The sequence below is a fragment of the Sparus aurata genome, chromosome 5 (genome assembly GCF_900880675.1).
Source record: "Sparus aurata chromosome 5, fSpaAur1.1, whole genome shotgun sequence".
Lineage (NCBI taxonomy): Eukaryota > Metazoa > Chordata > Actinopteri > Spariformes > Sparidae > Sparus > Sparus aurata.
In genome coordinates, this window is record NC_044191.1 from 32,683,364 (window position 1) to 32,707,070 (window position 23,707).

Here is a 23,707-nt window from a genome sequence, read left to right on the forward strand (position 1 = left end):
CAGATCCTCTCAAGTCCTTAATACACTATTTGGCTTCGGCGCACTGCGTGTACATTGTGATGATTAGAACCGATTTGGATTTTTTTTTCTCTTCTTAATGTTCAAACAAATCAGGAAGTGATTCAAGAATAAACGACCGAGGTCCGTTTGTGTCACATCAAACTGTGTGTGGATTGTGTTCATTATGCGCATTCGCTTAACAGACACTCTGTTTAGATCTAATTAACCAATCGGGTCGAATCCACCCTAATAACAGCTGACAGTAATATGTCGGCACACTAATGTGATAGTTTAGCCTATGAATTATTCATTCACGCCGCTCGCCTCTCTTAATCTGGGTTTTTGGATGCTGCAGCTCTCTCTGGCCCCTGCAGAAAAGACTCCCCCCCTGCTCCTCCTTGTACTTTAATTAACTGAGTGATGTATCAGTGATGTAAGGCAGGACCTCCCCAACCCTTGAGAGCCTGATCGGTCGTCATGTGCACACAGTTCACCCCCCCCCACGCCTGCTCAGACATGCTTTTACATGTGCTTGAACACACGCAGAGAGCAACACAAACACAGTGACACGTGTCGGCTGTCAGCTCACTGTAGGAATACAGGGGAAATCTCCTGTGAGGCATTCTGGGAACAATGTGCAAGACTGTCAACGCTGCATCCCGAGCGTCATCCTGTCATCATTTTCACTGAAATGGATCTGAGATTCTCAGGTGGGTGACCTTGTCCCGGCACTTTCTACCACAGTGGGAGCAAAAGCAGTGGAAACATGTTGGGAGCTCGTTTCTATAGGACTTGATGTACACCTTTTTTTTTCTTTCTTTAATCCTGCTCCACCCACCCCTGACTGAAAGTGGGATTTACTGCACCAACTGCACTTTCACTCTTTCCTCTCCCCTCGGCTGCACACGCTGAAAGAAGTGCAGCTCGCGCATGCTGTGGGAGCTGTTGTAGTTTAACATTGTGCGTCTGTCTGAAGAGTTATGTTTTCATATGTCGTCCTGGCTGTCGGAATAAAAACAGTAAAATGTGTGACACTCCTGCTGCAGCACAAACATCCGGCACAGTGTGAGAATAAGTGGGCAGTGCGGTGGAGAGAGAGGGCTGCAAGTGTTTGATCAGGCTTAACTGGCAAGTCAGGTCTTTGACATCTGAAGGCGAGGCTGAAAGGATCTGGACTGAAAAGCAAGCAGCCTGTAGGAGGGAGAGTGTGTGTGTGTGTGTGTTTGGGAGAGAGAGAGAGAGAGAGAGAGAGAGAGAGAGAGAGAGAGAGGAGGGGGGGGGGGAACGGTGAGAATTCATGCTGTGTTAGCATCCCCTAAGCAACTCCATCAATACTGCATACAGCTGAGGAGCTGGCAGAGGTCCTCCGTGCTGCATTTGCAGGCTCGGCCAGTGATCGAGAGCAACTCCCACGACCGGGCGGCTCAGTCTGCTGCTGCTGCTGCTGCTGCTGCTGGAAGGGGGGGCTCTGTGAGGGGCACACACACACACACACACACACACACACACACACTCTCACACACAATCACTAGAACCTCTGCTGCATCAAGAGGCAGAAGAAGAGGAGAGCGGAGGAGGGCACAGAGGGACACACAGACTGGGAATACTCCAGTGGACGGAGCCAATCCCAGCAGCGGGACGGGATTGTTGAGGAGACTCATGTGCTAATATGCTTCCGTGCTCCGCAGGGGGAAGCTGAGCACCAGGGAGTTCTGACAGGATCTCAGTGCACCTGCTCCATGAACACTGGTGAGCTGATTTATTCCTCTTTTTTTGAACAGTTACAGGGGAATGTAGCTGTGTTTTATTAGGCTCCCGTTGTTCCATGATGTGTTGATGTGATGCCCTGTGTGCTCTTCAGAAATCTCATTATTCCTCTGTTGGCACATGGAGCACTTGTGTGGAAGTTATTTGCTCGTCCCCTGGAGAGCAATGTGCTGTGCCGCTTTGGATAATAATGAAATCACAACACCTGAAACGCAGAGCTGCGGCACAAACACACGTAAAACTAAAAGAGCGGATTGAACCCTCATCTGAAGGACAACTTTCTAACAGTTAGTAGATCTTCATCATCTGTTTCTGTTAGTTTTGATGGTCCCTTATGTGTGTTTGTGTGTGTGTGTGTGCATGCTGAGACTCCGGTCAATAGCAGAGTTGTTATATGGAAGCACAGCTCCTCTGTGGGGGTGTGCAGCCCTCTGTAGACCACAATTTTACTTTTCCATGACATCACGAAGGGGTTATCGCTCAGGGCAGCGGCAGAGTGACCTGATAGGAGCCTGTGGTGCCATTGTTAATCAACTTCACGCAGACTGGGACGTTTAAGTCGACTTTTTCAAAGGGAAAAAAAAAGACAAAATAATTGAAGATTTCCGTCCTTTGGGCGCCACTGTAAACAAGACAGATTTCTTTTGTTCTAGAGCCGCGTGGCATTGATGTATTACTCTAAAACTGAAGATTTGTTTGACCTCTGTATCCAGTTAATGCCAGAAAATTCACGGGTCAGACTTTAGACACTGTTTTCCCACGTTTTTGTAGTTTTGTAACACAGACAACGTGCACGACGTCAGCTCCTCCAGTCTCACTTGAAACAATGAGGAAACATTCGCACAAACTTGGTCAACCCTCACAGCGTGAATGAACTCGCTCACAATGTCCGATTGTGTCACGTACTAGAGCTTCTTAATGAGGATTGTGGTTAACCGTAATCCACTTCTCTATTCCTTTATAGTTAAGACACGTAGGCAATGGAGTAAATAGAAGTCAGTCAAAAAGCCTCTTGGGGGTTTTTTTTGAAGGGACATCTGGTTGACTCAGTTGATGAAATTGCGTAAAAATCTAACTTCAGTCGTGGCCTGAATGTCTTCTCTCTTCTTCCCCCCCCTCAAGATAAAAGATGAGAACAGTTTCACACACTTGTCCCTCGCATCGAGCGCTTCCTTGAGCCGATGGTAAACAAAATAGCTAACCACCAAGAGCCCCGGTGAGAGAGCAACTTACGCAACCCGGGGGACGATTCCTCGGACTTATCTTGTTATTTCACAAACCAGGAGGACGTGCAAACTCATGCAGAGGTGTGGTTGGATTGTTGTGAGCTCTCCTTTTATCAGCTGGAGGATCAGAGAGCCCCTAATCGTTAACTACAGGCTCACAAACCTGCCGAGCGAGTGTGCGAATAAAACAGACGCCTCAAGTTGGTCTTGTTTGAGGGAAATCAGCCGCTGGACGAGAAGGTCTTCTTTTATTCAGGTGCCGCTGAGAGTCCAGAGCGATGGCAGTCTGTAAAGTGGCAGAGTAAAGTTTTTTTCTACATGTGGATGTTACAGCATCTGTTCTTCTGCACGCTGATGTTTATTGGCGATGACTGCCGAGGGGACGAGGGTCTCGTTCTAGAAAGGTAAAGTCTTTCTTCGAGGAGCGATAACATCCCTGTCTGCTGTCACAGAATCTGTGTTTTCTCAAGTGCAGTTTTGAATGACGAGCGGTCAGAGCACAAGCACTCTGTTGCTCAACATTCCTGCTTCTTTTTTTTTTTTTTCCACTCACAGTCAGTTTATCGTTCAGCCGCCTCACCACCAACCAGGAGCTGCATTTTGCTAATTCTCCCCTCCGACATTCCAGTAACAGGTATTACATTTGTAGGGAAAGTGAGTGAAACTGACAGCTTGTTTGCAGGCAGGATTATTAGCACTGCTTGGGGACAGGCCCAACAGTGAGCGAGTGGGATCTGCGTCATATGTTGTGAGGACTCAAATCTGCTTAACCTACTTTAAGTTTTGCACAAAATATCTTGGGCTTGCTGCAGCTCCAGGATTGGCAGCCCAGCGGCACGATCCAATTTGTTGTTCATCAAAATTTCAGAGGCGACAAATTATTAAGCGGCCCACGATGGGACAGACGAGATTTACACACATGGCATCTCTCTGTTGGTTCTGTTGAGAGACACACTTCATATCGAAGGCTCTGTTGTGTTGACGCGACTGTTAAACTGAATGCAGGGTGGGATCAAATGTTTGGCACGGATGCAAAGTGCAGCAGTACAGACCAAAACAAGACTTTTCCATCAGTGTTGGACGCTCAGTTTGGACAATCTGACATGAAAATAGAGCCATAAATAATCATTCAAGTAAAAACAAGTAAAGATCTGCATTGCATTTCTACAGAGATAAAAAAAATAAATAAAATACAGTATTAATATTGAAGCTGTCAAAAGCTTAAAGCGAAACTCTCGCCAAAATGCAACCTAGGGTCTATTTGTGAATGTACCCGAGTTAAATATTAATTTAAAAGCATAATTACGACAAAAGAGGCACTTTTAAGATTTACGTATTTTTGTTCTTGGGTCAAACTCACTTTCAACGGGAGTGCTACGTACACTTTTACGATAGCATCAAAATCTCTATTTCTAAATGAAACTTTGAGAACATTGGGCCTCATTCATGAACCGTTCTTACGAACAAATTTGTTCTTAAGTCCCACTTACGAAGATTTTACGAAGATTGTGGCATTCATGAATTTTTTCTTATCTAGGATTTTTTCTTAGGCAAGAACAAATCCTACGAACACTCAGGAGAACTCTTACACACATTTCAGTGCCGAAATGTTGGCATGGTTGTGTTTTCTTCTCTTGTGTAGTTCAATAAAATGCAATATTACAGTGATAATTCTGTCATATGTATTCATTTATTTATTCATTTCATATTTTTGGTAATTTACAAAGAATTTAAATTCTAAAATAAATTAAATGTGCCAATGATTTAAGATAAATCAAGTAAATTGGAAACATGCCATCAATTAGTGACCCCCCCCCACCCTATTTATACGTGGCATTTCTCCATCCAAGGCCCTCAAAACAATGGCATATATATTGCTCCTGCGGCTTTCATCAATGTAAGAACACAGCTGCGAACAATTCTGAGGCTTACGAACGAGTTGGTGAATCTGACGTAGGGTTTTCTTAAGGAACCTCTTAAGAACAACTTAAGAAAGAATCTAAGAAGATTCTTAAGAAGATATTGGTGAATGAGGCCCGTTGTTTGTGTACACAGAGTTTACTAAAAAGAAGGTTTTTGAACAACTCACGTTAGCAGTAGCTTGTTCCGCTCGCCGCCGTCCTGCCAGTGGAGAAGTGTCGATCTCAGAATGTGACGTAACCTGGAGGACAGTTAAGGTGGAACGCTCCTAAAGCTTAGTTCCATATAAATGCAGGATAATTTGTTGTTTTGTCGTTAGCGAAAAACAATATTGACCTTGAAGTTGAAAAAGAAGCCTCATATAAGAAACAATACTAAAATAAAAAGCTGGAAAAGTCACGTGAGATCTCGCGTCGCGTTGTTGCTGGTAGACAGTAGTTCCACCTTAACTGTCCTCCAGGTGACGTCACATTCTGAGATCGACACTTCTCCACTGGCAGGACGGCGGCTAGCGGAACAAGCTACTGCTAACGTGAGTTGTCCAAAAACCTTCTTTTTAGTAAACTCTGTGTACACAAACAATGTTCTCAATGCTCGTGTTCATGTGTAGAGACCCTGGTGATACTACCAGCAAAGTTTCATGTTGTGTCGAGACTTCTTACTGTTTTAAAAACAGAGATTTTGATGCTATCGTAAAAGTGCCCGTAGCACTCCCACTGAAAATGAGTTTGACCGAAAATGAAAATACTGTAAATCTTAAAAACGGCGCTTTCATTGTAATTATGCGTTTAAACAAACATTTGACTCGGGTACATTCACAAAAAGACCCTTGGTTGCATTTTGGCGAGAGTTCCACTTTAAGACTGGATATGCTGATTATTGGCCGCTGTGACAGATTTATTAGATATAACACTGTAAGATTGTTAATATAAACGCTGGTGAAGGGAGGAGCTGCTGTAACGTCTTTACAGGCAGTCAAGCAGTTTGGTCCGCTGGTTCCTAATCTGCAGGTTGGACCCCCTCAAAGGGTCACGAGATCAATCTGATGGGTTGTGACGTGTTTAGTGGAGGAGAGAAGAAAAGAAACCTGCTACATTAATCTGTATTCATTCACTGGATTCTCCTCTCGTGTGATTTTGACCTCTTTGGGCAGAGAAAATAAACTGACAAGCAACTCACTTTATAACTAGAATGGACCCCCAGTAGAGTGCATAACTCCGCCAAGGCCAAACTGTCTCCTTTTGTCACTCACTGATAGACACCAGTCAACTAAATACGCCAGATGTTTTTCTCACAAGGTAAAAGAGGGGAAAAAAACATCCCTTTCTCTGGATTCGCACCAAAACTTAATGAGGCTTGTTTGAAATCCTCCATCCAAGTTTTCGTGGAAATCCATTCAGTAGTTTTTGTGTTTTGCTGCCGACAAAACAACCAACCAAGGAACTGAAAACACATACTTTGTCATAGTTTTTGTTTTCACTCTATCTCTAGCTCGTCGTCATTTAATCTGATGACACAAAAGTTTGAAGACAAACATTTTTGTCATAGTTAATGAAATTCACAAACCAACCAACAAACCAACGAATGTGTGAAAACATAACCTCCTTGGTAAAGTTAAAAGCAATCATTGATAAATGGTAAATGTATAATTAATGAAACTTAAGTTAAACTAGTTCTTAGTTTATAAACAATTTACTGCATAAAGTTACAACTGACGTTCATAAATATTGTGTAGTTCATCTATAAACATCTGGACGGTGATCATAAAGTTTCAGCTGATGTTTATGAATCTTTACAATTGTTTAATAGATTACCAAAGCATGTTATTGTATGTAAAGGTGAAAAAAACAATAAACTAAAGTTTAATTAACTATAAATGTTTTAATGATGGTTATTATAAAGTGTTTCCAACAACTCACAGACATCTGAAATGTGTCACAAGGTGTCACGAGCCAAAACCGACAGAATTCACTCATTTGTTCATGATGTGCTTTTTCAATATGCTGTCAAATAAATGAGGCGAGTGGATCAATATTTTGTTCTGAAACGTCGTGGAACAGGAGTATAAACTTGTGTATAATTGATAAAGTACAAGCAGGCTTCCTCAGAGTTATTCCTTAGTAACTTAGTTACTGTCACCGCCTGCAAACAAATACATAGTTGAGACACAACAACACGTCCAGGCTGCAGACTCGTGGCCGTTCAGAGCAGATCTTTTTCCATTTCTCATTTGTTTCTAGGGAACTTTTTCTAAGCAGCGCTCCTTTCAAAGCTGCACACTTTTTTTTCCTTTTTTTTTTCTATTCTGAAGTTCAAGGACATTAAGATGTGCTCAGAATATCAAGCAGTCCTTTTTGGTTGTTACCGCAAAAGGATAATTGGGTGATGCATCGCACCATGTTGGGCGGGTTCACCTGCCACGCCGCGTCTCCGCTCAGAGTCACAGCAGCCAGTGAGTAACTAAGTACTGTACCGTGCGGGCGAAATACCAGAGCTGGCACAAATGTGAGGGCAACGTGGCAACAAAAAAAAACAAGGGGAGGGGGGGAGATTTTGAAACTCAAGGGGCCCCTGCTTCCCTTTAAAGCGCAGTGTGACGAGAAAGTTAATAGGTGTCGGAGCTGCTGTTAATATTTAACGGTTTCCATGCAATATGCATGAACAAAGGTAACAGTGTGTGTGGAAACAATCCTAATTAACACAATTGCTTCCTCTTTACAAGCACTAGCATGTCATATAGACACACACAGAAAACATAATCTGGCTTGTCTTGTCTTCAGAGGAGCATCAGAGACTTTTTGTGAAAGATTTAAAAAAAAGGGACAAATGTTTCGTCAGTCATAAAGAAGAAGTTGCAAATGAAAAACAGACGATTCCAACATCTTCAGAGTCTCCAGAGCGTCTTTAAAACTGCCTGAGCAACAACAAACGAAAACATGCTTGTCAGACTTTTACACTCTCGGCACGGATCCGGCTGACCCGTGTGATTCTGATGATGTCGCCCCGTCTGTCCTCACAGATTATGTGGAGGAGCTGAGGTGTGCGATGGCCAGCCCGGACCTGCAGGTTCTCACACACACGCTTCTGTGTTACCGTTACCTCCCGACCAAGCAGCCCAGCCCGAGGATCTGACCGCGCCTCCCGCACCTCCCTCTCCCCCCCTCTCCCTCCCTCGCTCCCTGGTCGTCCCTCAATCCTGGGCCCATCATGGGAGGATGCTTCTCCAAACCCAAACCAGGTAACCGACATGTGTCTTTGGCAGGTGACGTTCACGATGACTAGGCTGGCTGGGCGATGTGGTTAACTAAGTAAACAACCTCTCTTTGTCCTCATGACTGAATAACCTGGATAAACAAGCCGACCTTAAAGAACAACACAGTTTATACTGTCTTTCTTTGTTTATATGTGGCGGACCCTGCCACCTTTATTGCTTCAAACAGTGTTCTGGGACATTATTTTCCTCTGAGAACAGTTTGTTTATTCACCTATGGAAAAAAAATCTATAATTTCTGAGTTTGAATTTCTTCTCCAAAAACGACATAATGCCCCTTTAACATTAACATTACTCTTGATGTGCAGAACGCTGACATGATGATGTCATATGATCATATTATTCTCCTACAAAGTCAATATATTATGATGTTGAATTATTGCCCAGCTCTTATTTGCAGTGTTGTGTGCAGCCGGTAATGTTTTGTCTCGATACACGCTGCAGTGTGATGAATATTTAATGTTAAAGGTGCACTATGCAACTTTTTTTACAGGCCTATTTTCTGCTGAGGACGACCGTTTGTGCTGTTTAAGTGATTAAAAGTAAAGTTTAATACCATGGCGGTGCATTAATAAGATGTAAACACTGATCCAGTGATGATAGAAGCTGTTTTATTGGTGATACGAGGAAGACTCTCTTCATCAGTCGTCAGTGAATCTATACACGTGTTTAAATATCGTTTCCATGGAGAGACGTGGTTATTTTTTTTCCAGGACAGTTTGAGTCATTTCCAGAGCTTCCTACAGCCTCCAAATCCTGTTATACGTGTCCTCTCATATGCAGCCGCCTCTGTTTCCACTATAGTGTTTAGTGTGGGAGGAATTTTTGATGTTCTCTGTGGCATCTTCGGTCAAGAGGATTTCATGCAGAGACATGAACATCCAGATATGTGAAGCTGTGCGTCTCCATTTTAGTGTTTGCACGGCGAGCGAGCAAGCTGCACTGCATGAGAAACACATGTGCAGCTTTTCTTTTGTGCATCTTATGGAGGTGAAGTGAGGAAGGAAGGCTTGTTGTCTGTATATAACGACTGAGCGGAGGATGCTGTCAGACTTCTGAGGACTAATTAGTCATAGTTTGACCTTCAGCTGCTGATAATCGATGATAACTCAAACTTAACAAGATTTATCAAAATATTCTTTAAACCCAAACAAATCAGCAGAATAAATGTCGGCAGTGTACGTTACTGCAAACCATGCATATGTTCAAACTTTATGTATCATTATGATCAACAATGCTGTGTTTATGGTCCGGTTAGGTTTAGGCACAAAAAACACTTTTTTAGTGACAATCTCTCGTCAGAAATATGCGGTTTTGTTACCACTAACACATCTGAAAACTGTCCCCTATACCCCTTTTCCACTGGTCAAAAATCCCACTTAAACCCACAAAGATCATTCTTTCTTGTTCAGTGGTAATATGTAAACTGCTGTGACCCCGTTAATTGTGTAAACTGCAATTTATTCTTCAGAAGACACCAGTTTTTATCACTAAAGCTTGGCTTTAATCTAAAGTGCCAGGGGAAGACGTTAAATTCTGCAGCACAAAGTGATGACGCGTTGTTGGTTGCTGATAACTAAACAATGAATTTGGGATGCGGTTTGCTCAAGGATGTTTTATTCCTGGTCACAGCGTTGGAGGTTGAACCTCGTTCATTCCTATTAAAGCTGCTCGGTGGTGTTTTGAAGACAAAAAACTCGACTTCCCCGCTATGAAAACACCTGGATGACCGATTGAGCTGGCTAACTTCTCGTTTAGCATCCGGCTAACTTGAAAGGGCATGAAATAATTTAATCATGCAGCTCTTCTAGACGTAGACTAGTCATGTTATGGGGGTTGTGACACTAAAAATAATTCATCCACCCTTTTACAGATGCATCTTTCACAAAGGGTCTATTGTCATTTTCTCCTCTGTCACAACTGTTCCGATGAACTTAACAGAACTAAACCATTAAGTAAGGATGGACATGGCAGAGCAGCTCAGGGATTTATGATCCTCATCACTGTTCACTTTAATGTTATCTGTAGTGTTTTAAATCAGGTAGAAACATTACAACAGGCAGCTACACCTCTCCTTCAGGAATCCAGCCCAAAAAAATCTTAATATAATCCACGACAAAGAAGTTCAGGTCTGACGTGGTTCACAACATAGTCTGAATGAATTAGATTGATAAACGATGGTATTAATATCTTTTCTCAGCCCATTCTGAGACCCAAAGTTTAAGTGTGAAGTATAAATAAAGATAACTCCCACTGAATATCGAGAACATTTATAGTTACACACTTCGGTGAAGAAATACAGAAAGATTACCAACACTGTCAAACTATAGATACGCACACAAACACCACATTGTCTGTGCTGAATGTCTAAACACTGACAGGATAAAAATAAAAGCATCACTGAAGATGTTTTAATCGGTTTAACGTTTTATAGCTGAGCAAACGAAGCGTCATTGTTGTGATTTAGCAGCAGACATCCAGAGATTCTCTCCTCAGCTGTGGAAAAGCTTTCTCTTTCTTTTTGTTCTCCCGCGATTGCACTCACTATTATGATTTTCCATTGATTTTAATTAAGACTTGCTCAGCGGGAGAAAATTCCAGCCAGATTACTGTGTAAGAACCGAAATGATCAGCACATTTTTCCAGCCGAACAGATAAAGCCTGCTGCAGTGCAACACAAAAAAAAAGTGTTACACAACCATTTTCTTAATGCTCAGAAGTGTAAACCCGACCGCAGCTCATCACATGTCACGAAACAGAAATATAAAAATAATCCACGCTTTAGAAAAACCTGCAAAACTGAAGAAATTCTGGTTAAAGCTCAGAAACTAAATATGGAAATCTCCTTATATAAGGCCTTGTTATCCTGTCAAAGTCATATTTTCCAGCTTAGTAAGTTAATTTAGATGTAGACAGGTTGAGAGAAAGGTGTGATTTTCTTTAAATTTAGTGGCGACATGCCGAGCTGCCTGTCTTTTTTGTGGATTTTCCATATTACAGCACCGGTAAATCTGCTATGAAAGGCCGTGCTCTCCATAGGAAGGCGTAGCCGCTTGTATAACGGCCGAATTCCAGCTGTTTAGAAGATGTGTGTGGTGTGTTTTGTAAGTGTTTTGCTAGTAGAGGTAGGAAGGAAGAGAAGAAGGCGTCTCCCGTCAGCCGCTTTCATTTGTTTCAGTTGTGGAGATGTCAGATTTGATTTGTCCGAGAGCTGTGAACGTCTCTCCAGCTGAAAGGAAAATTAATCTTCCAAAGCAACATAGAGGGGCAGTAATGAAAAACCAAAACACAGAGCACATATATACAGGATTAATAGTGCAATCCACTGGTGATTGGTGGCTTCAACATTCTGCCAACGTTACTTTCACAGATTTATATTCGAAGGTTTTACTGCCTCGTTTTACTGCCATGCTGTGTGTGTTCAGTCATGCATGCGCAGATATTTTCTAAAGTGCGACGTGTCTGTGTTGTGCAGTTGAAGTCAAAGTGGAACTCTCTCTCCTGGATAAAGAAAAAGAGATGGACGGGCTGTCGCCTAACGGCAAAGCGAGTCCCTTTGCTGACTGCAGACCGAACGGGGCCCTCGGTCACGGCTCCGACGACGACTCCACCCAGCTCCCCCTCTACCACAAACCACGGGACTATGTGGAGGCCTCCGTCTGTCACGTTAAGGATCTGGAAAACGGACAGTAAGAAAATAAACAATGACTTCTTTTTTCACACACGCATGCAGAGGTACATGAATGTTGATCAAACTGAAGAAAAAACTAAAACATCGGAGTGAAACGAAGCTTGAGGATCCAAAAGGATGTATGTTCTGGTTAACAGGGACACAAAGAGACAAAAATAAACCTTTTCTTTTGTTTACGGTGGCCCAGAGGATCAAAACACTTTCAGAAAGCCTTCGTGCCTCTCCTGGTCATGTCCTCTCGTCCTCTCAGTCATAGACCTGTTTCGAGCCGCTGTAAATCGCCTCTGTACTGCATCTCCCGTCCTCAATCTTGGAGATTGCGGTGTGGGCGGTCTGCCGTAAGATAATATGCACATTTAGCTACACGGCTAGCTGATTTCTTACAAATTAAACCTTTAATGGACCAAACAATATGTCTAAAAACATGAACTGTGGCTAACAGAGTGTAAAACTTTATTACAGGTGAGTTGTCGCTGCAGTTGTCCTGATGTCCGCTCGTTTTGCTGTCACATTGCCTTCGAAGGATTTTTTTCATTAAAGAAGTTATGAATGCACTTCTTTTTGTTTTTGTCTGTTTGACAGGATGCGAGAGGTCGACTTGGGAAGTGGCCGAGCGTTGTTGATCAAAGAACACGGGGAGTTTTCAGCCATGGCCCACAAGTGTCCGCACTACGGAGCACCGCTGGTCAAAGGTGAGCGAGAGATTTTCCAGGCACGATATTTACGTTCTTAAAGCGAAACTCTCCCCAAAGTGCAACCTAGGCTTTTTTTGTGAATGTATATGAGTCAAACCTTTGTGTAAAAGCATAATTACGACGAAAGAGGCACTTTTAAGATTTACCGTATTTTCGTTTTCGGCTCAAACTCATTTTTAATGGGAGTGCATGGGGCACTCTTACGCTAGCATCAAAATCTATATTTTTAAAACACTAAGAAGTCTCGACACAAGATGAAACTTTGCTGGTAGTATCACCAGGGTCTCTACACATGAACACGAGCATTGAGAACATTGTTTGCGTACTAAAAGAAGGTTTTTGAACTACTCACATTAGCAGTAGCTTGTTCCGCTAGCCGTCGTAATGGCAGCCCAGACGTTCTCGGGGATTTACACGCCTGGGCTGCCATGACAAACAATGTTCTGAATGCTCGTGTTTGCTTCTCTAGACTTTCTCATCGTTCCTCTGTTGCTCCAGGTGTGTTGTCAAAGGGACACGTGCGCTGTCCCTGGCACGGTGCGTGTTTCAACATCGCAACAGGAGACATCGAGGACTTCCCCGGGCTGGACAGCCTGCCAACCTTCCAGGTGACCTTGCCCCTCCCCCCGCCCCGCCGGTGCCGTCTCTTAAACACATTCTCTGCCTTATCATGTCTCTAAGCACCATCAAAAAAAGTGTACACATCGCTCATGTCTGTTTGCTTCAGGTCAGAGTTGAAAAGGACAAGGTGATCATTCGTGCAAACAAGCAGGTAACAAGAAGGAGAGTGTGGATGATTAATGCAGGAAACACACCGAGCGCCTGATTGATCTGAGTCTTTTTCTTTTCTTTTCTCTCAGGCTCTTCAGTCACAGAAAAGGTCAAAGCCCATGGCCCGATGCTCAGCAGTCATTAACTCCAGCACAGGATTCAGCCACGTTCTCATCATCGGCTCGGGTCAGTGTGTTGTTTTGTCCGTCTTTCTAAAAACTCCTGCACGCTGTCGTCTTTACTTACAATCAGGTTCAATTAATCGGGTTATTTTTCAAGACAAAAAGACAAATCTTAAAAAAGATAATTGACTCACATGGACATACAAGCTCACACTACAGACTGACAGCACTCATGAAGCAAACGATACAAATAAACAATTCATAAAGTACAATTTTGAGGTAAATACTGCACTTTAACTGCACTACATTTATTGGACAAGTTGAATTACTCGTTACCTTGCAGATTACTTTACATTGGATTTGGCTTTAATTGATTTAAAGCAGATTGTTGGGCCTTGGTGGAGATATGCACTCTACTGAGTGACTCTCTAGTTATGTAAGTGTTGTTGCATTGCACATACTTGTATTTAGAAAATGTCCTTCCCTGTGAATGTCTCCTCCAGGTCCCGCAGCTCTGGTGTGCGCGGAGACGCTGAGGCAGGAGGGCTTCACCGATCGCATCGTCATGTGCACCATGGACAGACATCCTCCGTATGACAGGCCTAAACTGAGTAAGGTTTGTACACAGACCCTGGCCACCAAAAAAACTGAGGCAGATCTGACTTTGCCGAGAAAGTTACATAACACACGCTGCAGCGGTGCCGCTTTGATCAGCGGTGCTAAAGCAGGAGCTCTGCTGGTGAACAGCTTCGCCTCACAGCAACAAAGATGTGAAGACAGTGACAGATTTCACTGAGTCCCGGCTGCTCACAGTTGTACGAACTCTTGGTTTTCTTAAGAGGATTCATTTTGGAGTCTTGCGTTTGATTTTTGTTCTCTGATGCACTAACCTGTTGACCTTTAGTCCTTAGAAAGCACCGCAGAGCAGCTGAGATTGCGCTCCATGGAGTTCCTGCAGGACCATGACATTGAACTGTTCACGGAGAAAGAGGTGGGAGCAGGCGACCTCAGAATCTGACGTGAGGACTGATTTAATAATGGCTGGTGATGACTAAACCTGTGTGACTCCACGATTTTTGCTTCAGGTCGTGGCGATAGACGTGAAAACGCGATCTGTGACCTTCGAGGACGGACTGAGGATGGAGTACAGGAAGCTCTTTATTGCTACAGGAAGCAAGTGAGCAAAACAAAACAAAAAAAACTTTAATCACACAGGATAATTAAGCAGCTGAGATGTTCAATTAATAAACACTTGCTTGCTTCCATTTCCTGCTTGAAAAAGACCCAAACCGATGACCTACAAGGGCAAAGACGTCAGGAATGTGTTTCACCTCCAGACGCCGGAGGACGCTAACAGCGTAGCGAGGCTGGCCAACAACAAAAACGCTGTGATCGTGGGAACATCATTCGTTGGTGAGAAAAAGACACATTTATTTAAAACATGTGCCGATAAGACGACTAAGAAACGAAGAGAAAACACCAGAAAGTGAGCTAGTAACGTACGGCAGTGAAATGTGCACGTGACTGTTATTTCCTCTTCATTTATCGAGCGACTTGAACTGATTTACACCAACGATCTTTAAGAGCAGCTCTAAAACGTTTACATGATTAATCATATGTACTAACAGCCAGTCAGAGACAAGGATCTACATTTTTATTTGAGTGAAATCTTTAAAATATGCAGCAGCAGCTCCAGGTGAAACGGTCGTCACACAGTTGTCTATAAATGCCCTCGTATGCCTCTGGACTGACTGCAGCGGGTTCAGATCACCTGTGTGGAGGTGATGGAGACCGACTCCTAATTAATGAGTGGACACAGCCGGGGGCGTTCCCCTCTCAGCCAATCAGGGTGTGATGACGCCCTTTTGTGAAGGCTTAAGAAAAGTGGGGACCAGCACCAAGGCTGGACTCGCTCTCATTCTGAATCTGTCCCTGATACACCGCCACCTGGATACTCTGGGCTCTTTAGACCCCTATTGCGATTACGTTGCTCCCCCATTTTGCTCTAGTTAAGGCAAATTGTGTTTATTCTTCAGACAACTATGTCACCAGTCAACTAAGCTACGCGCATCAGGGCCAAAGTAATTTGTGCAAGTGCTGCTTGCCTTCCAAAGGCCGGACACTGCAGCTTTTCTTTTGTTTGTGACCCTGTACACCTTCAGTTTTTCACCTCATTGGGAACTTTTTTCATTATCCCCTAAAGAGGCGTTTGTTTATCATCCAAGTAGCTGATATTTGGCATTCCCTGTAGACATACATATTTTTTGTTTATATTTTTATGTAGGTTTGATGCTGGTTTGCAAGTATTTTGCTGCAGGTACAGCCACAAGGTTACTGGTGATGTATCCATGAAAAATGTGTAGAAAAAAATAAAAACCTGGTCACAAAAAACAATCCAAGCAGTATTTATAATACATTGATATTTAGATTGGAGCAAAATACAGAAACAAAAAGAAGTTCTGCTGTTGACAGACGACGGACACACAAGTTATATTCTGCAGTCGCTCCAGAACGTGTCTGAGAGGTGTTCTCACCTGATTCAAATGATCAGCTCCTCCTCAAGCTCTGATAACGATCTATTCATTTGAATTCATTTAAAACAAAGCTTTTGGGCCTTCTGTACACTTTACAGCATTTCAGGTCACTCAAAACGGATCTTTTGGAAAACTATTACCAGGGTGAAGATGCTCAGATATGTTGTTTTCAGTGTTTCCTTTCTTTAGCAGGCTTCTGATTGGCCAACGAGGCCTTACAGTGGAGGTTATATCGCTACCTGTCGCTTTAACATGAACATGAACACGTGAACGTGTGGACAAGGTCTAAATCATGCAGGGCAGGAGGACCCAGGAGCAGAATTGACACAGCAGAAAAATGAGTTTCTGTCATTATAAATCTGATTAGTTTCGTTCACAAAGGAACAAAACAAATGACTATTAAGTTGTAGGAAAAAGACCCTCTCTAGATCCAGTGTTTGGCCGACTCCATGGAAGAGGACGCAGGCCATGTTACATATTTCATAAGTTTCTTTTTACTTTCAATACGCACTCCAGCAGCCGTGACAAAGTGCCTTGAACTTTGATCGTCTTGCTGTTATCCGTCATCGTGGCACCTCTAATCGGTCACCTGTCTGTGCTGTCTCTGAGATTCACGTGGTGTGATGTGTTTTCTTCGGTGCAGAGGATTGTGGGTCAGAGAAGCCAGAAAAAAACATCTTGGCTTGTATAAGTGAGAAATGTGACCAGATGACTAAATCTTTTCCTTGCATATCAAATGGTCTCAGACAAAAAAAACACAAGTTTGATTTTAACGTAATCTAGATCTAAAATTCTGCAAATTCCTGAACACTGGCACTTAAGGTGCAAACCTAAACTTTTAGCAGTTTCATAAATGAAAGCCTTAACTTATGAATCACAACATTTTCACCCCTGTCTGTATTATTATACATTACCTGTGACCTATATTAAAGGGATATTCTGGTGTAAATTTAATCCATGGTCTAACACACCGTGAAATTGTGTTACACTCCCTCTCAAGAGACCAAGTTAGCAGACTGCTAATTTACGGAGTTTTATCAACCTCAGAAACGACCGCACGACAACAATACACTGCAGTAAATGGATCCAAATATAAACCGCCACCAAAAAGCCACAAATAATGCTCAGAACAGCACCAAACTTCAGCAACAGTACAAATAGGGTCTCAGCACATAGTCCGGGGCATCTAACCTCCGCTAGCCTAGCTGGATTTTTATTGTGAAGCTAAAAACAGAGTTCAACTCTCCTCCATCAGCTTCCGGGTCGGGGAAGTCCCGACGCGACGATTACCGAGTGCGGTTAGAAATGCTCAATTCCGTTCTTTTCCCTGTCCGCTCTCGATAATAACTGTTATAAACTGGCAGGTAAGACACATATGAACTTTGATTGCTTTTCCATGGAGTCATAATCAGACATTTTCATCCATGAGCCGCGGAACTCTACTGCACTCGGTAATCAACTCGTCAGGACTTCCCGTCAACAGGAAGCTGCTGCAGAAGAGTGGTAAATTTAGTCGGCTTTTCAGTAGAAATCCAGCTAAGCTAGCGGAGGTTAGATGCCCCGGACTATGTGCTGAGACCCTATTTGTACTGCTGCTGAAGTTTGGTGCTGTTCTGAGCATTATTTGTGGCTTTTTGGTGGCGGTTTATATTTGGATCCATTTACTGCAGTGTATTGTTGTCGTGCGGTCGTTTCTGAGGTTGATAAAACTCCGTAAATTAGCGCTCTGCTAACTTGATCTCTTGAGAGGGAGTCTAACACAGTTTCACGGTGTGTTAGACCATGGATTATACTTACACCGGAATATCCCTTTAACTGTGTGCTGTTTATGTGTTGTGTTTGCAGGTATGGAGGTGGCTGCAGCTCTAACCGACAAGGCTCACTCGGTGTCTGTCATCGGGATCGAGACGGTCCCCTTTAAAAAAGCTCTCGGGGAGAAAGTAGGGAAAGCCATAATGAAGGTAGGGGGACACACGCTCTTGGGAAATCAAGCTTTTCAAAAAAAAAACACGTGGCGCCTCCGGAATTAAAAAAATCCTGCTTGTTAACATGCCAGTCAGGCTCTTCTGGTCGATACCCCGGTAACCACCAGGGAGAGATCGTACATCTTCTCATTATCCAGAAGACACATGCAAATGTTTTTCCACACGGTTACCAAGTCTGAGGCGTGTTTTTTTGTCTTCGCAGCTGTTTGAGGTCAACAGGGTGAAGTTCTACATGCTGAACGAGTTGTCAGAGATGATTGGCCATCATGGACAGGTATTCAGAAAGTGAGAGAAACAGCATGACATGATGCTCAGCAGCACTTTCCCCCCCTTTTGTTTAAATGCACAATGAAGATGAGTCACGAAAGACAAAACACAAAGCAACATTATGCAACGTACCTTAAAATAGCAGCTTCAAAAATCATGTTGATGGTACAGTGTCTTGTAATATGGTGACTGGTGTCTCTGTCTCAGACCCTCGCTTTGTTTTCAAGCGAAACTCTCGCCAAGATGCAACCTAGGCTTTTTTTGTGAACGTACCAGAGTCAAACCTTCATGTAAAAGCATAATTACGATAAAAGAGGCACTTTTAAGATTTACTGTATTTTTGTTTTCAGGTCAAACTCATTTTCAATGGGAGTGCTACGGGCATTTTTACAATAGCATCAAAATCTCTATTTTTAAAACAGTAAGAAGTCTCGACACAACATGAAACTTTGCTGGTAGTATCACCAGGGTCTCTACACATGAACATGAGCATTGAGAACATTGTTTGTGTACACAGAGTTTACTAAAAAGAAGGTTTTTGAACAACTCACGTTAGCATTAGCTTGTTCCGCTCGCCGCCGTCCTGCCAGTGGAGAAGTGTCGATCTCAGAATGTGACGTAACCTGGAGGACAGTTAAGGTGGAACGCTCCTAAAGCTTAGTTCCATATAAATGCAGGATAGTTCGTTGTTTTGTCGTTAGCAAAAAAACAATATTGACCTTGAAGTTGAAAAAGGAGCCTCATATAAGAAACAATACTAAAATAAAAAGCTGGAAAAGTCACGTGAGATCTCGCGTGGATAGTTGTTGCTGGAAGACAGTAGTTCCACCTTAACTGTCCTCCAGGTTACGTCACATTCTGAGATCGACACTTCTCCACTGGCAGGACGGCGGCGAGCGGAACAAGCTACTGCTAACGTGAGTTGTTCAAAAACCTTCTTTTTAGTAAACTCTGTGTACACAAACAATGTTCTCAATGCTCGTGTTCATGTGTAGAGACCCTGGTGATACTACGAGCAAAGTTTCATGTTGTGTCGAGACTTCTTACTGTTTTTTAAAAATAACAATTTACATGCTAACATAGAATTTGCCCCTAGCACTCCCATTGAAAATTATTTTGAAATTTGAAATGATCTTAAAAGTGCCTCTTTCTTTGTAATTATGCTTTTACACAAAGGTTTGACTCGGGTACATTCACAAGAAGACCCTAGGTTGCATTTTGGCGAGAGTTTCACTTTAAAATCTACTTATTTTCAAGGTGTCGGAGTTGTAACGTAAGTGTAGGAGAGGTGACAGAAAAACATGCTCCTCTAAAGTGACGTCATCATCTCACAGAACGAATAGGAAGCTGTTCATGTATATAATCGTGCATCTCTATGAGACGGCCTGGACATTTTGTTTTTCCTGTCCTGCAGCTCAAAGAGGTGGTGCTGAAGAGCGGGAAAGTCCTGCGGGCGGACGTGTGTGTCATCGGAGCAGGTAATAAAAAATTGTTTTACCTTTCTTCATCATCTGCAGTGACACATTAGGTAATGAAACTCCCCTTTGAAGAGTTTGACATCTAAAAAAGTGTCTCCTCTCCTGCAGGAAGTGTTCCTGCAACGGGCTTCCTGAAACAGAGCGGCATCCACATGGACTCCAAGGGCTTCATCACTGTCAACAAGGTAGTCTGAAACAGCGACTCTAAGTATTTTACATCCAAATGTAATTAAAGTACGCATCTCTATTCATTCAGTCCTCTGAACTTTCTCCCAGATGATGCAGACGAACGCTGACGGAGTCTTTGCCGGAGGAGACGTTGTGATTTTTCCTTTCCCGCCACGAAACAACAAGAAGGTGAACATCCCTCACTGGCAGATGGCTCATGTACACGGTGAGACTGTTACTGCGTCACTTACTGCGATTAGGATCCATGTTGCTTTAACGACAAGCATGTAACGTTTTCCGTTTTACAACCTCGCCGTCAGGGAGGGTGGCGGCTCTCAGCATGATGGGCAGAGCCACCGAGATCAAAACTGTGCCTTACTTCTGGTCAGCCATGTTTGGGAAGACCATACGCTATGCAGGTAGGTACACACCTATCATCTATATTATCTAATAGGTTTCATCAGTGTTTTCCTGACATTTAATCAGCTGTAGATAGATCAGAGACTGAAAGGTGGAGTTACTATACTGCCATCTAGCTGTAAACATAAAAAAAGAAAGACTTGAAAATGAGAATCAAGCCTGAACTTGATCGTTTTTTCTTTTTGCGGTTGAGAAAAACAAACATTTCTGTTTCTTATTTTGTATTTGTGAAGGTTACGGTGATGGATTTGATGATGTCATCATACAAGGAGATCTGGATGAACTGAGATTCGTGGCGTTTTACACAAGGTACGTTTTTTTTCATAACAATCTTGAATAAACTTGACAATACATGTATCTTCTCTGTATTTCTGCACCTACTGTAGTCTTAACTTGTGCCTCCTGCTCTGATTCAACAATAGTTTTTCTCACCGTTTCTTCCTCCGGTCCATCTATAGGAGCGAGGAGGTGGTTGCCGTTGCCAGCATGAACTATGATCCCATTGTATCCCGAGTGGCAGAGGTCTTAGGATCCGGAAAGACGATTAAGAAGCGAGATGTGGAGTAAGTCTCCTCCCCCCCCAGACTTAAATCTGGTCACGGTTACAATAGCTGTTATGTTCTTTAGGTTCCTCAGGTTTTACTGTGAAGAAAAAACATGACAAATGAGTTATTATCACTCAGACAGAACACACATCGAGTCATGGAGCCTTGTGACTTCAGTCACACGGAAAGTATTAAACGAGCCTGTTGAGACTACATGACAGAGAGCTGCAGACACAAACACAACAGATTATTTATTTAGTTATTCTGTTATATCTTAATTAATTCAGTGACACTTGATTTTACGGGGTAAGCAATTACATAATGAATGAAACAAAGCTGTTAGACAAATTAACAAGGTCGTGACAGAGGCGAAATAACATCAAAGTTACTAAGTTGTGTAAAATGACACTTTTACCCAAATATTAAGTACTTACAGGCAAATATAAATACTTTTATAACATTGATAACACAATATAATGTTAAATGAAGTATTAAGCAATTAATTAATGCTCATAAACATAAGCTGCATCTTTATAATGGATATCCATATAATGTTTACAGATACACAGTATTTATTAGTAAAGTATAATAAACATCAGTTGCAACTTTACAGGAAACAAATGCTCAATAAATGGTGATTATTTACTGACACTAGATATTTACCATTTATTAATTATGGTATTATAAAGTGTTAATGAATGTATTTTTATCTGTAACATGTGTAGAAACAGTGAATAAATGATAAAGGCAATGACAGTAAAACACAGCTGTGATCTTTATTGATCGTATTTGATTAAACACACAAACAAACGCTAACGATGTGTTATAAGACCTTTATTAAATGTTTATATACACAAGGAAATCATTCACAGGCAGTTTTGAAATCATTATAATAAAATAGATAATAAAAATCTGGAAGAAATTAATCAAAAGACAAAATAAGAATTTCTCTCCTTGAATTTATTGTGTTGGAAACGCAAAACTGTGAGGGAGGATTGATATAAAGTGCAGGTGGAAATGATTTTCTTTGCGTGTTCATCTGACTCGCTGTGCTCTGAATAAAAGTTTTTATGTTGCATCTGCAGGAACATTCAAATACAATCAACACTACCTCATTTACAGACCATGAGACCTTCAAAATAAAGTGCTTCTTTAATATCTTTGCATGCATTTCTGTCTGTTTTGCTCAGATTTGACTGTCGTGTCTCTCATGTCTCTCGTGTCTCTCACTTCTCATAATGCAAACTCAAAAATGTGAAGGATGTTAGCACGGCTTGGCAAGTACGAACAAATATAAGCTTCTTTTTTCCTATCTTCCATTTCACTCACGTCGACCGTGTGAAGGAGCCGCGCGAGATGTCGACTTTACGAGCGTGTGAATGTGTCTCACGTCCGTTTTTGTTCTTCTTCGCAGGACTGGAGACATTTCTTGGCTGATTGACAAAGGCTCTCAATGACTTCACATCTGAAAGGTCATAAGGACAGAGTCCACCTCAATATGGACACTTATGGTGCTGAGACACTGAGCAGCTATCCTGGTCTGGACACACACACAGATACAAACTGGGGAGAGGACTGTTGGAGACACACTTCCCTGAGGACGACACTGGAACTCGCTTTTGTTTCCTGAGAGACACGTTAACGTGAGCCGTTCACAGACTGGATCACTGCGTCGGCGTGTTGTCACGTTTCACAACAAAGCAATATATATATTGGATTCAGCGTCTGCGCTGCTGCGAGATGTATCTACCTGTACACTTTGTTTATAAAGAAGCCAGGAATGGGCATTGGCATTTTGTACAAAGAAAATAACAATGTATATAGCTATAATCCTGAATGCACTGTAACAGAATAAGAACATACAATTTGAACTGAATTTTTTTTCTAAGTTTTAAAATAACAGGATCCGGTTGTGTGCTCGCGTGCAGGCCTGTAGATCTGCATGGTTTTAATTTACTATAAGAGGAGTTTTAAAAAGAAATAAGCCCACTACACTGAGTTTTTTCTATTTAGATGCATCAGCAAACAAAAGCTTCAATCTGCTAAAAACAAACAAAAATGCAGAATCACATGCAGCAGATCCCTGAATGCAGCTTTAACACACACACACACACACACACACGTGCAGCTTTAATTCGTACTAATAAAAGACCACTTCTAGTGTTACAACAAACCTCTTTGTATCGGTTGCCTTGCTCGTAGATTGCACAAATGAAATTCTAATCAGACTTTGATCACACACACATTAGTGCTTGCACAATAGATTCATGTATTTTCTAGCCAATAGATATCAAACCTCCCTTTTAGCAGCTTAAGGTTATTTTTTGATAGCCGGGATATTCTTTGTTACTAACTCAGGGAACTGAGGTTTGTGGGGCCTGGTCTTACTGGGGTTACTGGTCCTTTTTGCAAGCAGAAATTAAATTGTTGCTTTAATATATTTTTATGTTTTTTTTCTCCCCCCCAGTTATTGTGATTACTCTCGTTCTCTCGTTTTCTCAGAACTGCTTGTAAGTGGTTTATATAAAGTAGATGCTTGATCACATCCTGGTGTGCTGATGATCCCAAAATACCTGACAGTCCACACATTGTTTTAAAAAAAAGAAAAAAAAAAAAGAAAAGAAAGCATTGTTGTTGTTCCTACAGAGAAGCCGGCATTTTTATAACTTAACTTTGAAATAAAAGTCTTCCAACACATCCACGTCTTCTGAACCTGTCTCTTTAAGGCACCCCCTCCCAAATATCCAGTCTCCTCTGATTGGTTGGTTCACACACGCCTGAGTCAGCACTACTAACAACAACAGAGCAAAATTAAAGGCGGGGCTACTGACGAGGCGTTTCAGGAGC

General features: G+C 42.3%; 1 protein-coding gene across 3 annotated transcripts; it reads left to right on the top strand.

Moving 5' to 3' along the window:
- Positions 1–1,239: 1,239 nt before the first annotated feature.
- Positions 1,240–23,557, top strand: aifm3 (AIF family member 3). Of its 3 annotated transcripts, none has more exons than XM_030417632.1 (21): positions 1,240–1,749; positions 7,933–8,151; positions 11,660–11,873; positions 12,458–12,567; positions 13,069–13,178; positions 13,298–13,342; positions 13,431–13,527; positions 13,967–14,079; positions 14,368–14,454; positions 14,549–14,640; positions 14,746–14,876; positions 17,843–17,958; positions 18,185–18,256; positions 19,664–19,727; positions 19,836–19,912; positions 20,004–20,121; positions 20,216–20,314; positions 20,549–20,624; positions 20,774–20,878; positions 22,121–22,141; positions 22,275–23,557. In XM_030417632.1, exons 2-21 carry the CDS (start codon positions 8,121–8,123, stop codon positions 22,315–22,317), a joined length of 1,821 nt encoding a protein of 606 aa, XP_030273492.1. In that variant the 5' UTR covers positions 1,240–1,749; positions 7,933–8,120; the 3' UTR covers positions 22,318–23,557. The 3 variants fall into 3 exon arrangements, with proteins under 3 accessions (XP_030273492.1, XP_030273494.1, XP_030273493.1); XM_030417633.1 differs by lacking the exon at positions 1,240–1,749 and adding an exon at positions 3,027–3,397; XM_030417634.1 differs by lacking the exon at positions 22,121–22,141 and having other exon boundaries at positions 1,241–1,749.
- Positions 23,558–23,707: the final 150 nt, after the last annotated feature.

Coding starts and splice junctions, on each gene's coding strand:
- aifm3 (XM_030417632.1), top strand. CDS start 8,121: ATGGGAGGATGCTTCTCCAAACCCAAACCAG. Junction 17,959..18,184: donor TAGGGAAAGCCATAATGAAG/GTAGGGGGACAC, acceptor TTGTCTTCGCAG/CTGTTTGAGGTCAACAGGGT. Junction 20,625..20,773: donor TTCGTGGCGTTTTACACAAG/GTACGTTTTTTT, acceptor GTCCATCTATAG/GAGCGAGGAGGTGGTTGCCG.